General features: G+C 52.8%; 2 protein-coding genes and 1 long non-coding RNA gene across 17 annotated transcripts in view; 1 reads left to right on the top strand and 2 right to left on the bottom strand.

Annotated features, from left to right (window-relative positions):
* Window positions 1-12,878, top strand: part of LOC105240315 — a 53,820-nt gene that overhangs the window by 32,351 nt on the left and 8,591 nt on the right. For 2 of the 3 annotated variants that reach the window (XM_034660752.1, XM_034660751.1), the window contains exon 4: window positions 573-751. In XM_034660752.1, the coding sequence (XP_034516643.1) occupies window positions 573-751 (179 nt within the window). Of the gene's footprint in view, window positions 1-572; window positions 2,125-12,878 lie in introns of those variants that run through there. The other variant, XR_004625533.1, reaches the window with a different exon arrangement.
* LOC105240316 lies at window positions 29-9,197 on the bottom strand. 2 transcript variants are annotated; one of them, XR_004625551.1, is made up of 7 exons: window positions 9,108-9,197; window positions 7,206-7,385; window positions 6,577-6,673; window positions 4,039-4,162; window positions 2,054-2,190; window positions 702-741; window positions 29-592 (listed from the first exon to the last, which is right to left on the bottom strand). It is a non-coding gene; the product is annotated as an uncharacterized LOC105240316 (long non-coding RNA). The 2 variants fall into 2 exon arrangements; XR_004625550.1 differs by having other exon boundaries at window positions 8,921-9,195.
* LOC105240312 overlaps window positions 9,298-12,878 on the bottom strand; it is a 17,781-nt gene continuing 14,200 nt past the window's right edge. For 8 of the 12 annotated variants that reach the window (XR_004625534.1, XR_004625537.1, XR_004625538.1 and 5 more), the window contains 2 exons: window positions 11,063-11,368; window positions 9,298-10,290 (listed from right to left, as the gene is read on the bottom strand). Coding sequence is in view for 2 of the 12 variants with exons in the window: in XM_034660753.1 (XP_034516644.1) it covers window positions 9,669-9,872; window positions 10,125-10,206; window positions 11,063-11,368 (592 nt within the window). In the remaining 10 variants the exon portion in view is untranslated. Of the gene's footprint in view, window positions 10,380-11,062; window positions 11,369-12,878 lie in introns of all 12 variants that reach the window. The other 4 variants (XM_034660753.1, XM_034660754.1, XR_004625539.1 and 1 more) reach the window with 3 other exon arrangements.

Here is a 12,878-nt window from a genome sequence, read left to right as displayed (position 1 = left end):
TAAGGTACATGCCAACTTTACAGAAAGATATAAGATGCTTATATTTATTTAATCACCACAAATGTCACTATTATCACAGATGACATTAATTTTTAAGAGAAAAGGAAGAAAATATGTTACATTTCTGTTTTGTGCATATGCTGATTGAAGGAAAAGTTTATACCAGATGCCAACTTAAAATAAGGACATATAAATATTTAATTGTTTGTATGTATATATACATTTCTGTATACACAATATGTGTCACACGGAGCACTGATTCTCAGCTAGGGGCCAATTTTCTTCCCAGGGGACATTTGGCAATATCTGGAAACATTTTTGGCTGTCCCGGCTGGGGGACGGAGAGTGCTGCTATCATCAAGTGGGTAGAGGCCAGGGATTTTACTAAATAACTCGTGATTCACGGGACAGCCCAGTTATCTGCCCCCAAATGTCACTAGTGCTGCGGTCGAGAGCTCCTGGCAGAGAGGGAGGTCTCAAGGCAGGAGTCCGGAGCAGGGTGTGTGAAGGACGTGGAGCTCTATGCCTTTCTTCAGTGTATCACTGACACATCTGCTTGATTGGTTTAACAGCCCCATCCTGACCGACTTATCTAGAAAAAACACAAGTCACAGGCCAGGGAGAGGCCGGACCTCTGCGTTCCCGAACATGCCCATGGAGGCAGGCACAGCCCCCCTGCGGGTTTCTCCTTTGATTGATACCTCGAGTGGATCCAGGGGCACACCTGGGCTGGAGCTGCACCTGTGGAAAGGTAAAGAAGGGACGAAGGGGAGCTGGAGAGACCAGGGCCAGTCATTTCAGAGTTTTATGAAGATCTGAGTATTAGCACATCGTTTAAATCATCGTCCCCCAGAAGAATTGCTTAGGTATGGTTTGTCTATAGATGAAGACATCAGGATACACGGTGTAAAATATTTATCTGCACCTTTAAATCTGAACACACATGAAATGAGGCAAAATGTTTACTACCCCAACAGCTGGCACCAGAATTCCCCAGCGAATAGGCACTGTCTTTGAGAAGTTTCCTGGACTGGGGACAGACCCTGAAGACCAAGTTGTCAGCTGGACCCCCAAATAATAAAAATGGAAAAATTTTAACTTTTGTTTCTGGGGGAGGGTAGGAAAAAAAAATAGAAGACCAAAAAAGAGAAAAAGAAAGAGAGACAGAGTTGCTGATAAGACGGTGAGATGCTGGATAATTTTTGGGGTGGCAGAGCCCACTGGAAATGTACGGTGGTGGGGGGGAGTGAGAGGGGTCTTTAAGGAGTCAGCATGTGGCTCTGCACTACTTTGCCCCTTTTCTAAATGAAAAGAAAACAAAGATGAGTGTGGCTTCGGGATGTTTGTCATGCCGTGTGCTCAGAACCGTAGAACCATATTAGGACATCTCTCCCGTCTGGTGCTTTGGTGAGCTGGTCCCTGCAGCCTGGGAAGAGGCTGGGCTTCCCAGGGGCAGCATCTCCAGCAGCAGAAAGCAGAGGGGCAGCGGGAGGGAGGCCTGCAGGCAGGGGCAGGCCCTGCCCCGCCCCGGGGAAGACTAGGGGAGACCCTGCACCCCCCTGAGGCAAGGATCTGTGGTTTCAGCCACACTGATCTAGATTTTAAGGTTGGATGGGGGGCTCCAGCTGACAGCTGGGACACCACACATATTCCACCAAATGATGAGGCCAGGTGCCAACTTATTTCCAGATTCTGGTGCCGGAGATATTGGAAAAGCACTTAAGGAAAACAAAGCAGAGAATGTGAGGCAGACACTAATTCACAAAGAGATTGTAGACACAGTTGCTGTAATGAGACTAGCAATTCAAGGAAGGGTGATTCCTAAGATTGATCACATGTTTGCATTGTCAGGCCCTTGACCCCCCAGAGTCTAGGAGGGGGGCAGAAGGAGGTGTGACTCAGTCACGCACTGCCCTGGGCTGTCTAATCCTCCCTCCGGGGGGTATCAGTGAGCCACGAGGGCCTGCTGGGGCATTGTGAACAGCCTGTGAAAGCAGGGCTCTGTCGGGTGGTCCCCGCCCAGGTCAGCTCACACAGGGCACCGGGTCCTCACCTCAAATCATCAGGTCGAGCTCGCCTTGCATTTCTTCTCTCACCTCTGCAGGGCCTTGTAACTAGGGACTCAAGTTGGACATTGTCTTCTGGCCCCCTGCGTCCACTGTCCCCTTCTCTTAGGGGCCTTCCTCAGCCCTAAAGGTTGAAAGGATAAAAAACAAAGAAACAACAACACCCCACATTTCTCAGACTCCCTTGCAGCTAGAGTTCTGATAGTGAGTTTGGTGCTCCCAAAGGGATGTCATCAAGCTGAGCTTTGAAAGCGGAAGTGAGGCCAGCTTCCTGTCACGTGTAGCCCATGTCTGTGGATTAACAAGGTTGGGAGACGTGGACTCACTGGCTGCCCTGTCTCAGCATCGAAGCGGCTGCCTTGTTGGAGCCCAAGACAATCAGCGGCAAGTGCTTTGTGACCCTGGCTTCTGATCCCCGGACTGAATGCACTGAGTCCCTGACTCTCCACCTTTCTGGCTGGGCCTGAGGCAGCAGCTCCCCATGTGGTCAGTTCTGTGGTGTTGGCAGACAACCCTGGAGTCCGGGGCAGGGGCCCACTGCCCCTCCAGCCCCCCCCTGGGTCTTGCTTTGTTTTCAATCTGGTATTCTATCCCTTTCTGTTTCAAGCAGCTACGCTGGTTTCTGTTTCCTGCAGGCTGACACAGAGCTTTATAAAGACACCACAGGGCTTGCTGAGAATGACTGGACTGAGGTGCGGGTTCAGAGAACCACAAAGGAGGGAGAGTGGCTCCAGCCAGCACTTCTTCCTCAGCTTCTCACAGACGGGGGGACCATCCCTTCTGCTCTGGGCCCCAGGCTGGCGAACAAAGGCCTCTGGTTGCAAACTCGAAGGGGGGTGTTCTTTCCCAGGTTGTGCAGGTGCAGGCTGGCCCCCAAGGGAGAGCCCCTCTTAAGTTTGACACCCTAGGTGCCTCCCATGCCTCATTCTCATTCTGGGCCCCCTCACAGGTCTAACCTGGGGGTCTGGTTGATGTCAGTGCTGAGTTTGGAGACTTTCTAGCCTGCGCACATGCTGTGACTTGAAGGACAGCACGTAAGGACCTCCTTGGAGGGCTCTCCCGTCTGCCCTGCACTGTGCACTGTGCCTGTGAGGCCGGAGCTCCCCAAGGCTCTCCTCACTCTCCCTGCTGGCCTGCTGGGTGGTGGACGACCTTTGGCCCCAAACTTAAAATGGGTCTTATTAGCCATTTCCATGTAGCCTCATCAGACACCTTGGGGGAACGGCAGCTTGGGGTATTACTCTGCAAGCACTTTATGCCCAGTGCCCACGCATCAGGTCCAATGAACAGTGGAGGGGAGAGTTCTGCACTACTCCAGCTGGTCAGATACACAGGGAGAGCTGCACTTCCACAGGGAAACCTGGGCCACTGAACAGGGAACAGGTGGCAAAGGCCTGAGCAATACACCTGTGTCCGAAAGATGCTCAACCTGAACAGAAAACGGGGACACGTAAGCTAAAGCAGCAGGGCTAGAAGGTGCTTTTTGCACCTGTCAGATGGTCAGTCCCAGTACCTGGGACCACAGCTGGGTATTCTCTCTCCTCGCAGCACCCACCAAGCTGTTAGCTACAGGACAGTGGGAGGGCAATGCCAAGGGCAGAGCCAGTGTGTTTTGGAGGGAGATGAAAGTGGGTTTTTCTCTCTCAGGTTCATAACGACTGTGAGGCTAGGGAGAGGCAGACAGGGAGGAGTCATGTTCCTAGCTCCTTTTCTGCCTCTAAGGCTCATGGAGGGGCTCGCAGGTGTGGGTGCCGAGGCCGGCTTTGCAGGGTGGGGGTGCAGGACCGACTTAGCCCAGAGATACTGGCCTTAGAACCTGTTCGCACTGGCATACTGTTCCCTTTGCCCGGGCTCAGAGGAGATCCCACACTGGGTGTCCGGGCAGCCCTGGGAACTTCTGGAAATGCATCTGCAAGGGACACAGGAAGCCAGCCAGAAACAGCCTGCAGCCTCGGGCGCGTGCTGGTCTTACCTGTTGTTTCCGGGTGGACATGGGTGCTGGTGGGGCTTTATCTCAGTTCTTGGACAGCCTGATGAAGTACACGCTGGCTCAGGGCCTCGCTCTTCGAGCCCTGGTTCCCAAACTCCAAATTGTCCTGACAGCCAAAGATTTTTATAACTCACCTGGTGCGAAGTCCCGGGCTAAAGTGATGTGAGGTTAATTTATGGTCTTAATTACTTACTGTAGTACTCATTATTTACTGTAAGTATTTCCATGTTTCCCTACAGAAATATCAGTGGGTTGGATTCCAGGGTGTCCCTCAAGCACACACTGGGGTTACACAATATACTCGTACTTCTCTGAAACCCCATGTTCCTGAATCTGGCCCTGAGATCAACTCTAGAGGGCCCATATGATTTCCTTTTTACGTACAAGGAAAACTCAGGTTCTGGGAAGAATCAGTCATCGTACCTGATGCCACAAAACTCCTGAGTGATGGGCAGACTCGAACCCAGGGTTCTCTCACGGTCCATCCTACACTCTCAGCCACCAGGAACGGGCCCTGTGCTTCTTAAATGCATGTGATTTCAGACGTTGGAACAGCTATGTTTTCTAATTGCACTGTGACAGCCTTTTAAGCCCTCTGTTCTGAGAACAAGGGCACAGCACTGAGACGGCCCCTCCGCTCAGCCACAAGTCGCTGATTGGATCTGGCAGGCGAAGGTCTTTGTAGAGCCCTCTTAGTTATTTTTATAATAAACTTCAAAAAGCTTTCTGTGCTTTGGATATTTATTGTTTCTGGACATCGTGGCAAGCAGACATGTGTCCCCAGAAAGCCTTGAGTTTAATGAAGGCTTTTGTACTGCAAATGTGTTCATGTAACGAAAATAGAATAAACTTGTGGGTGTTTCTCCTCCTTGTCCCCCTCCGTGTCACCCCTTCCTCACTCCAAACCCTTGCTTATCCGTGCCCCTGCCAGCACTTCCCTCTGGTCCATTCATGTTCAGTAATTAATTCATTCAGCAAACATTTATTGGGTCCGGGTTGTTGCCGGCAGTGTGGCAGAAGCGGTTTTATGGTTTATTAGAAGCACGCCGGGCTGCCAGACAAAAGATTGAGGTCCTGGTGTTGCAAGAGTTTGAATGAGGCATTTCCCTGCTCTGGACCTCAGTCTAACCATGGATGAAGTCAGGGAATAGATGAGAGGATGCAAAAACCAACCACCCAACCCACTCGAACCATTAGTCACAAGGTAGAGAAACCTCACACAAGTAGGATTAAACAATGAAGGACTGTGGTCCTTGGCATAGCCTGACCAGGGCTGTGATTCAGCCCTCCTCTGGTGGCCTTTTTCATCTTCAGGGTAGCTAGCCTCATGATCACAAAAAGGCTGCCAGAGGCAACTGTAGCCACATGTTTCACAACCAGGGAGAGGGAGGCGGAGCTATGTAAAGGCGTTAAGCACAGCTACCCGATGGATTGCTTAGATCCAGTTTTGTTCTGAGCCTATGCTAGTTCCAGTGGCTCAGAGCCTGACCTGGCGGTTATTAACTGTTTTGAGCCCTGGAAAGAGTGCTACTTCTCATAGTCGTTAAGCAGAAGTCCAGGATTTCCAGCTGACGGGCTTAAGTCTAAGTTATCAGAACAAATCCCCATGGCAGGGGGCTTAGGATGTCTTCAGTTGGCTTGGAGAAATCAGGCCCACCCCTAGAGCTGGGGTTGAGGTCAGCTCTGCTCATCTGTCATGGTTCCAATGTGAGGGGTGGGAGTGACAAGGGTTTCGGGTTGCACACAGGGCTGCACCTGAAGTGTCCTCTGCCAGCTCCGAGGTCCCTTCCTACTCGAACTTTCTTTGCTTCCGGTTTTCCACCCCATGCACATGACATTGCAAAGGGTCCCTCCCACCTGCCTGTCTCCTTGCCACCCTCTTAGCTTAGCACGGTCACTCAGTCTGCAGACTGCTACCACTGTTGGGGATTCTGCCATCAACTTCTGATCTTCTAACTCCGAGATGAGAAGGGCAAGCCCAGATATGCAGTGGTGCTGGTTTGCGGTGTCAGCCTGGGCTAAGCAGGGAAAGAGTTGTGGAGGGTAAAAACATCTGGCTATCTGCAGGGTCTCCCCTCCGCCTGGCACTCAGAAGACACTGAACACAGGAGTGGTGATCAGCTTTTCAAGTAGAACAGTAAGAAGTGGCTTGTTCTCCAAAAACTCAGAAGGTGATGTGGAAAGTACTGTTCCCCACCTCATACCTCCAGTTCCCAGAGAGAATAACGTGCAGCTGTCCTTCTCTTGTGTAGTCTCCTGTTATCTTCTATACATATGCCAGAGGTATCAACAGTGTTTACGTGTGTGTGTGTATAAAATGAAACCCTTCATAATATATAGACTACGCAGGGATTATAGTAGAAACAAATGTTTGTTGAATGAATAAACGAGTAACTAAAACCAAATGAGGCGTCTGATGTTGAGTGGCTCAAAGAGGGTGGCAGTCACCATTCCCTATGCCATCCATGGTGGCCAGCCAGGAAACTGAGCCCAAGGAAGTTACTGTACCCAGGATCTTACCATGGAGGATCCACGGAACAAGGATTGAGGGACTGGAAAGGCAGAATACTCGTTGAAGACACACGAAGAGAGAAACTGCAAAAAGGCAGCTGGTGGCCTGAGTGGGGGGAACAAAGGAGGAGACAGGGGTTATAAGAACGCAGAGTTTGGAGGAGAAACTGCAGAGCTGGGACCTCAGACTTGGAGGAGGGGGCACTGGCTGACTGGGGCTGCTGGGGCAATGCTACCTGGAAGAGGAAGCCCATGCGATAGACCAAGTCCCCCACCCCTGTGACAGTGACAGTGGCGGTGGGTCCGCCAGGAAGAGGGCAGCGAAGGGGAAAGTGTGGTTTGCAGAGTTCCTGCCCCAGCATCACCAAATAGGGAAGAGAAGGGTGGATTTGGAGCTGGGAGACAAGTGTATAATAACCAGGACACCTTGCTTTTGTTTACCTGTGGCCTCTATGCAAATTAGAGACAAGCACCCGCTCTGGGAGGAACCGGCCCTGTGTCAGGGCGCACGGTTTGGTGAGCAGAATTAGAAAGCGGTGTCTCCAGGAAGAAGCAAACCACACCGGGGTGTCTGGCTCGGCAGAACAATGCGGGCTGGATGGTAGCTCTTCACTGCCTGCTCGACAGGGTGCACTTACTTGCACAGGGTACGCACGATACCGCCGTGTCTAGTGGTCTAGCGTCTGTCCGGCTACAGCAGAGGGTGCGTTCTGTTCCAGGTGAGCCTCACACACGCACGCACGTGTGCAGACGGAAACACGTCTTTTGCAAACACAGTATATGCATGACTGCAGATGTTACATGCAGAACCTGTTTGGCTGAACAGGAAAGGGGGCTCTCGTGCTATTGTCCTCATGTTCCCCACCCTCCGTGGGGGCTGGAGGTGAGCATGGGTTATCAAGAGGCCCCCATGACCCTTGGCATATCTTGTATAGAGCTCACTGGATGCCTGCCCCTTCTCAGCGCAGGACCCAGGGTCTGAATCCTACAAATACGCTTCCACAGACAAAGGCATAGGAAATAGGAGCATTGTCTCGGCCAATCTAGGACAGGAAGCTGTTTCCGAGGGACAGTGTGTTGGTGGTGAACCGAGATGTGGGGGCTGGGAGTATTCAGTAGTAGGCATTAGAGGAGTTTGAGAGGTAATTTCAGAAGTCCTCCTAGGAGAGTTTTCAAATTGGAGGGCACCCGAGGCATGATCTAGTGATAACGGTAATCAGGATCAGACTAGTTGTCTTAGATTAGGTTTTCTGGAAGCTGGCTCTGAGAGGGCTGTGTGAGAGGCTGGGGAGGACATGTGCACAAATCAAGTGGGGAGGAGGCCGACCGGGCCAGGGGTGGGGGAGGGGGAAGCACACCCACAGGGCAGCTGTGATGGAGGCCCCAGCCCACCCTACAGGGGCCTCTGGAGTGGGAGGGCCCTTCAGAATGGTCTCCAACTGAAGTAACGAGGCTAGGTCTTGTGTCCACACCTCCGCCGGTCATTGTCGCAGGCCCCCGTTAGAGGGCGGATCACTGCGGTCTAAGGCAGGTAGGTTCTGATGAGGGATGAGCCGTGAGCTTCCCATCAGCCGGAGTATTGCTGTGTTGGCTCTGAAGCGGGGGTCGGGGCAGAGCACCAGGGTAGCCACCTCGATAGGGAGCAGGTGGCAAAGGCTACCACCTGTTGGTCACCTGCGGCGGGCTAGAGGCCTTGTCTAGAGACCTCCCTGAGTAGTTCCCATCCTTGTAAATAGCACGGCCACCCAACCCCACTGCTCAGTGCAGGAGTCATCCTCGGTCCTTCCCTTTACCCCCTCTCCTACCCACAGTAGGATGTAATGGCCACACTTCCAACATTTCTCCTGAATCTGCCCATTCCTCCATCCCCATCTCTCTGGGCCAAGCCACCAAGCCTTCCCTTGTCAGCTGGAAGAGCTTCCTCACAGGCCTTTCTGCACAGCCCCCTCCCCACCCCCTCGCTGCCGTGCCACCCATTCTTCCTCCTGCAGCCAGAATGACCTCCAAATATCGCCCTCCTGTGTAAAGCCCTTTAACTGCTTCTTGTTGAACTTAAAGCCTGAACTCCCTATCACGGGATGCAAGGACCCACGCAATCACTCTCTGTCCCCTTCTCAGCCTCTGTTTTCCCTAGCCCACCATCTTCTAGCCACACCAGCTTTCTCTGGATTCCTTGCACATAAGCTCAGTCTTGCCCCAGAGCCTTTAGACCAGCTGTTTCCTCTGCCCGGAATGACCTTCCCCAGAACCTGCCGCGGCATGGTCTTGTCATTCAAGCCTCAGCTCCAACATCACCTCCTTAGGCGTTCCCTGACCGCCCTAGTTAAATTCTTACTGGAGACATCAGTCTAACCTGGTTGAGAGGGCCAGGCCCCCCTCTTTCAGCCGGGGGGCTCTTTGCAACTGATCAAAGCTCCCTTTGTACAACCTGACCTGGCGGTGGGGTGTCTCCTTTGGAAGAAAGTTCTCACGTGGTCTTCTTCAGGATCCCAGAGCTGTCTGGGACCTCGCTGGTCTGGTTATGGCAATGCCAAACTCACCACAGGGCAGGAGGAACTCAGGAGCTCATAGCTTGGCCCAGCTTCTCCAACTGAGTCAGTCAGTAGGTGGAAAAGAGAAGCCCCTTCACCAGTGAATTTTTATAAAATTTTATTTTACTTTATCTTTTTTTTTAAGATTTTATTCATTTATTTGACAGAGAGAGAGAGTACGAGCAGGGGGAGTGGCAGAGGGAGAGGGAGAAGCAGACTCCCTGCTGAGCAGGGAGCCCGATGTGGGGCTCCATCCCAGGACCCTGAGATCACGACCTGAGCCGAAGGCAGACGCTTCACCGACTGAGCCACCCAGGCGCCCACCGCTGGATTTTTAATTGCACCGGAAACTGTCCAGCCATTTGGTCCGACGCGGAGGGGAAATTTGGTGACTCTGTCTACAGGCTTGGGGCAAGTAGGAACAGAGATGAGGCTGGAAACGTTCTTAACGTGTATTTCCTTCAGTCATTAAAGGGGAAAAACAAGCACTTGCCGCGTTGGAAGGAAACCATCATCCAAATTTACAAGCAGTGATGTGTGGTTCTGTGACTAAAACATCGAGGACTTGGGCTAAGCGCTGGGGCCACCGGAGTGTTGTACGGTCCCTTTGGTCATATAGCTCACTTTTGGGAGATGAGACAGGTCAGGGGAAAAGGGCATGGGGCAACACTCATCGAGACAGCACGGGGTTCTCATACACCCAGAGCTCCGGCAAGTACCCAGCAGGCTGGGTGCACCTGGAATCGAGGCGCTGGGCAGGCAGTGAGTCTGAACCTGCGGGAAGGGGAGCAGGTGAGCTCTGCAGGGCGGAGGCGGTGAGAGAGGACATCCTGCAGGAGTGGCCTTGGAAGCGGCTCCCGCAGAACTGGGGGCTCCAGACAAGCATCCCCGAACGGATGCCCACCTGCCCCGACTCTAACAGGGTTCTGCCTCCCTCCTCTCCCTTCCTCACCGCTTCCTTCCCCGGTGGGGGGGGTGCACCCGAACGCCATGCTGAGCCCCGGCAGGCTCCGCAGGCCACCCTACCTGGCCGATGCCTGACAATCTCCAGCAGCCACACACCAGATGCAGTCTTTTGGCCGGGAAGCGCGTTGGCACCTTAGAACCTCTTCTTGGAAAAAGCAAGCACTCAGTGTTCGCGCCTCCTCATTGATTCCTTTGGGGGGGGGGTCGGGAACCTCTGCCCAGAGGGCTGAATGGGGGAAGGGGAAAAACATGGGCTGGCTTCAAAGCGGAGCACAGAGACGCTGGGAACAGTTCTGCTTTGTCAACAAAGTCAGGCTAATGGCAGAGAGCGAGCGAGCATGAGACAGAGAGAGAGAGAGAGAGAGAGGCAGGGAAGGAGTCAGCTCTTGGTAATTTGAAGTTAATTTTGAATTGCTTTGAAAATCACCATGCAGCATCCAGTTCTGCCTTTGATGGTCGAGAGAAACCAGCTGCTTTTATTCGTCTTTGGGGCTTGTTTCCCCCCCAGCGGTGAAGCAGACCGGGAGAAGCGGAAGGGGAAGAATTGCAGTTGGTGTAATTTCTGACGCAAAGGTCAGGCTAATTGTTGGTGGAGCTCAAAGGGATGAGGCGCCTGGCTCCTGCCTGCTTCAACCCGCTCCCAATCATGTCCATTGGCATCTTCAAAGCCAGGCACCCACGCGGGCTCTCATGAATAACCGGGACCCCTTGTTCTGACCACCCGCATGCCCGCAGCACGCTAGCCATCTGGGGGAACCCGCGAGGCAGGTGGGATATGGCCCCTCCACCCCAGAGGGCCCTTTGGGGCAGCAGACCTTCACGCCCCCACCGAGCTGTCTTATTACACAACTCTTTGTTTCCCACACCAGCAGTGTGGGGATTGCCGGGGAAGGAAACCTCGTTTTCTTTCCTGTTGCTTCATCCTTATCAACTCAGCTGTAAACATTAATATCACGGATATGCTGTGTATACTTAGTTCTGGAAAGTCTTGAATGTACCTTTGTATCCTGTTTAAGCAGTCACCTGGGAAGCTCTCCTGTGCTGTTTGGGGCCCCAGAACAGCCGTTTCTAATGAGCACTTATGCTGGTGGGAGGCCAGCTGCCGGTGAGGAGGACCGGGGAGGGGCTTGACCTTGTGATGGGTAGAAGATGGGAAAACTGGCATCTCAGAGCGGCCAGTGGTTCCTCTCTGGATAGAGGTAGAGGCTTTCTGCTTGAGGACAAATGTCTCCTCTGTGATGCCGAAACGATCAGGATGGACCGTTGAGTCCATAAAGTGAGTTCCTCCCTCTGTTGTGCGGAAACTGGAAAATAACCTGAATGTCAGTGCTGTCGATGGGAATACACGAGATGCAATTGTTGCGTGTGGCTATGCCCGAGCTGGGTCTCTCCTCTTGTCTCTCCCCCTCCCTCCCACTCCTTTCTTTGCTGACTGTGCCTGCCCTGGTCCACATACTTTAGTCAGGCAGGTTGGTCATTGAATGCTGCTGACCCAGAAAGGAAGCCTCTCCCCTTGGCGGCTTCCTGGGTAATGATCAGGCTGGGAGGTTATTCAGATCTATTTTGGAAACTTCAGGATTCCTTCTGGACCATCCCTGGGCAGGATGTGGCTTTCTTTCCTAACAGCAACCCCAGGGCAGCCAAAAGGGGATCTATGGGGTTCAAACATAACTTTGGCTGGGTCACCTGGACCCTCTTGCTGGGGTTGCCATGATCTCGGAGTTAGGGTAGCGAGCACCTGGACGAGTGCGTGGTTCATCAAATCCTCCTGCTGTGGCCCACATGGGCCGGACTAGGGGATATAATGGCTCGCTATCTGTTTTATGAAAATGCTCTCGTCACTCTTGCACCTCAAACTCGTGGACGGAGTATGAGTAGGAGGTGGTTGGGAAAAGGGTGATCTATCCGCTGGAATGGAGGTGGAAGGGCAACAACCCAGCCCCTGGGGAGGAAGTACCCTAGATTTGTGCTCAGAGGTGAGCTCCTGGGGAGGGAGGGGCCTTAAAGGGATTTGTCTTTCCAACCACTCCTGGAGACTTCGCAAAAGAAAATGCCCTGGGGCAACTCTCCCAACCGGTTGAAGTGCCTTAAATTTAGTGGCCTGCTGAGTCTACTGTCCCCCACCAGAGAGGTCTGACCATGATTTGGTCTCCATTCCCCTTACCCTTACTGAGAAGTCCATAGGAAAGGCAAGAATGGCCCCAACTCCTTTCTCTCCCACACAAAATACTGTCAGCGCCTCTGGATGTCTGCCCCACCCCATTCTCATAGCCGTTGCCCGGTCATTCCATGCGGCAGGTGAATGTCGCCCAAATAGGGGAGTGGGCAGACAAAACAAGTTGGGGGGGCGCCTGGGTGGCTCAGTCGTTAAGTGTCTGCCTTCAGCTCGGAGCGTGATCCCAGAGTCCTGGAATCGAGCCCTGCATCAGGCTTCCTGCTCCACTGGGAGCCTGCTTCTTCCTCTCCCACTCCCCCTGCCTGTGTTCCCTCTCTCGCTGGCTGTCTCTCTCTCTGTCAAATAAATAAATAAAATCTTAAAAAAAAAAAAAGATCAAGTTGGGACGGTGTGCCCTTAGGCAGTCTCCCCCAAATTAAGAACTGGGCTAGACTGATTGCAACTGAATGGGGAACCCCTGGGCTGACCACGCATTGAGGGGTCACTGGAGGTGCTGTTGACCAGTGTCCCCTGATGAATGAAGGTCCCACTTCGGGAACCCAACAACTGTAAAGAATACTTTCTCTCTAGGGGCTCGGTAGACACCCCCGGGACTTCTCGTGTGGAAGCCAGACATTAATGTGTGTCCCTTCTGAAAA

Source organism: Ailuropoda melanoleuca, chromosome 5 (assembly GCF_002007445.2).
Source record: "Ailuropoda melanoleuca isolate Jingjing chromosome 5, ASM200744v2, whole genome shotgun sequence".
Classification (NCBI taxonomy): domain Eukaryota; kingdom Metazoa; phylum Chordata; class Mammalia; order Carnivora; family Ursidae; genus Ailuropoda; species Ailuropoda melanoleuca.
The sequence above is the reverse complement of the archived record's forward strand: the minus strand, read 5'-3'. Positions and strand labels throughout refer to the sequence as shown.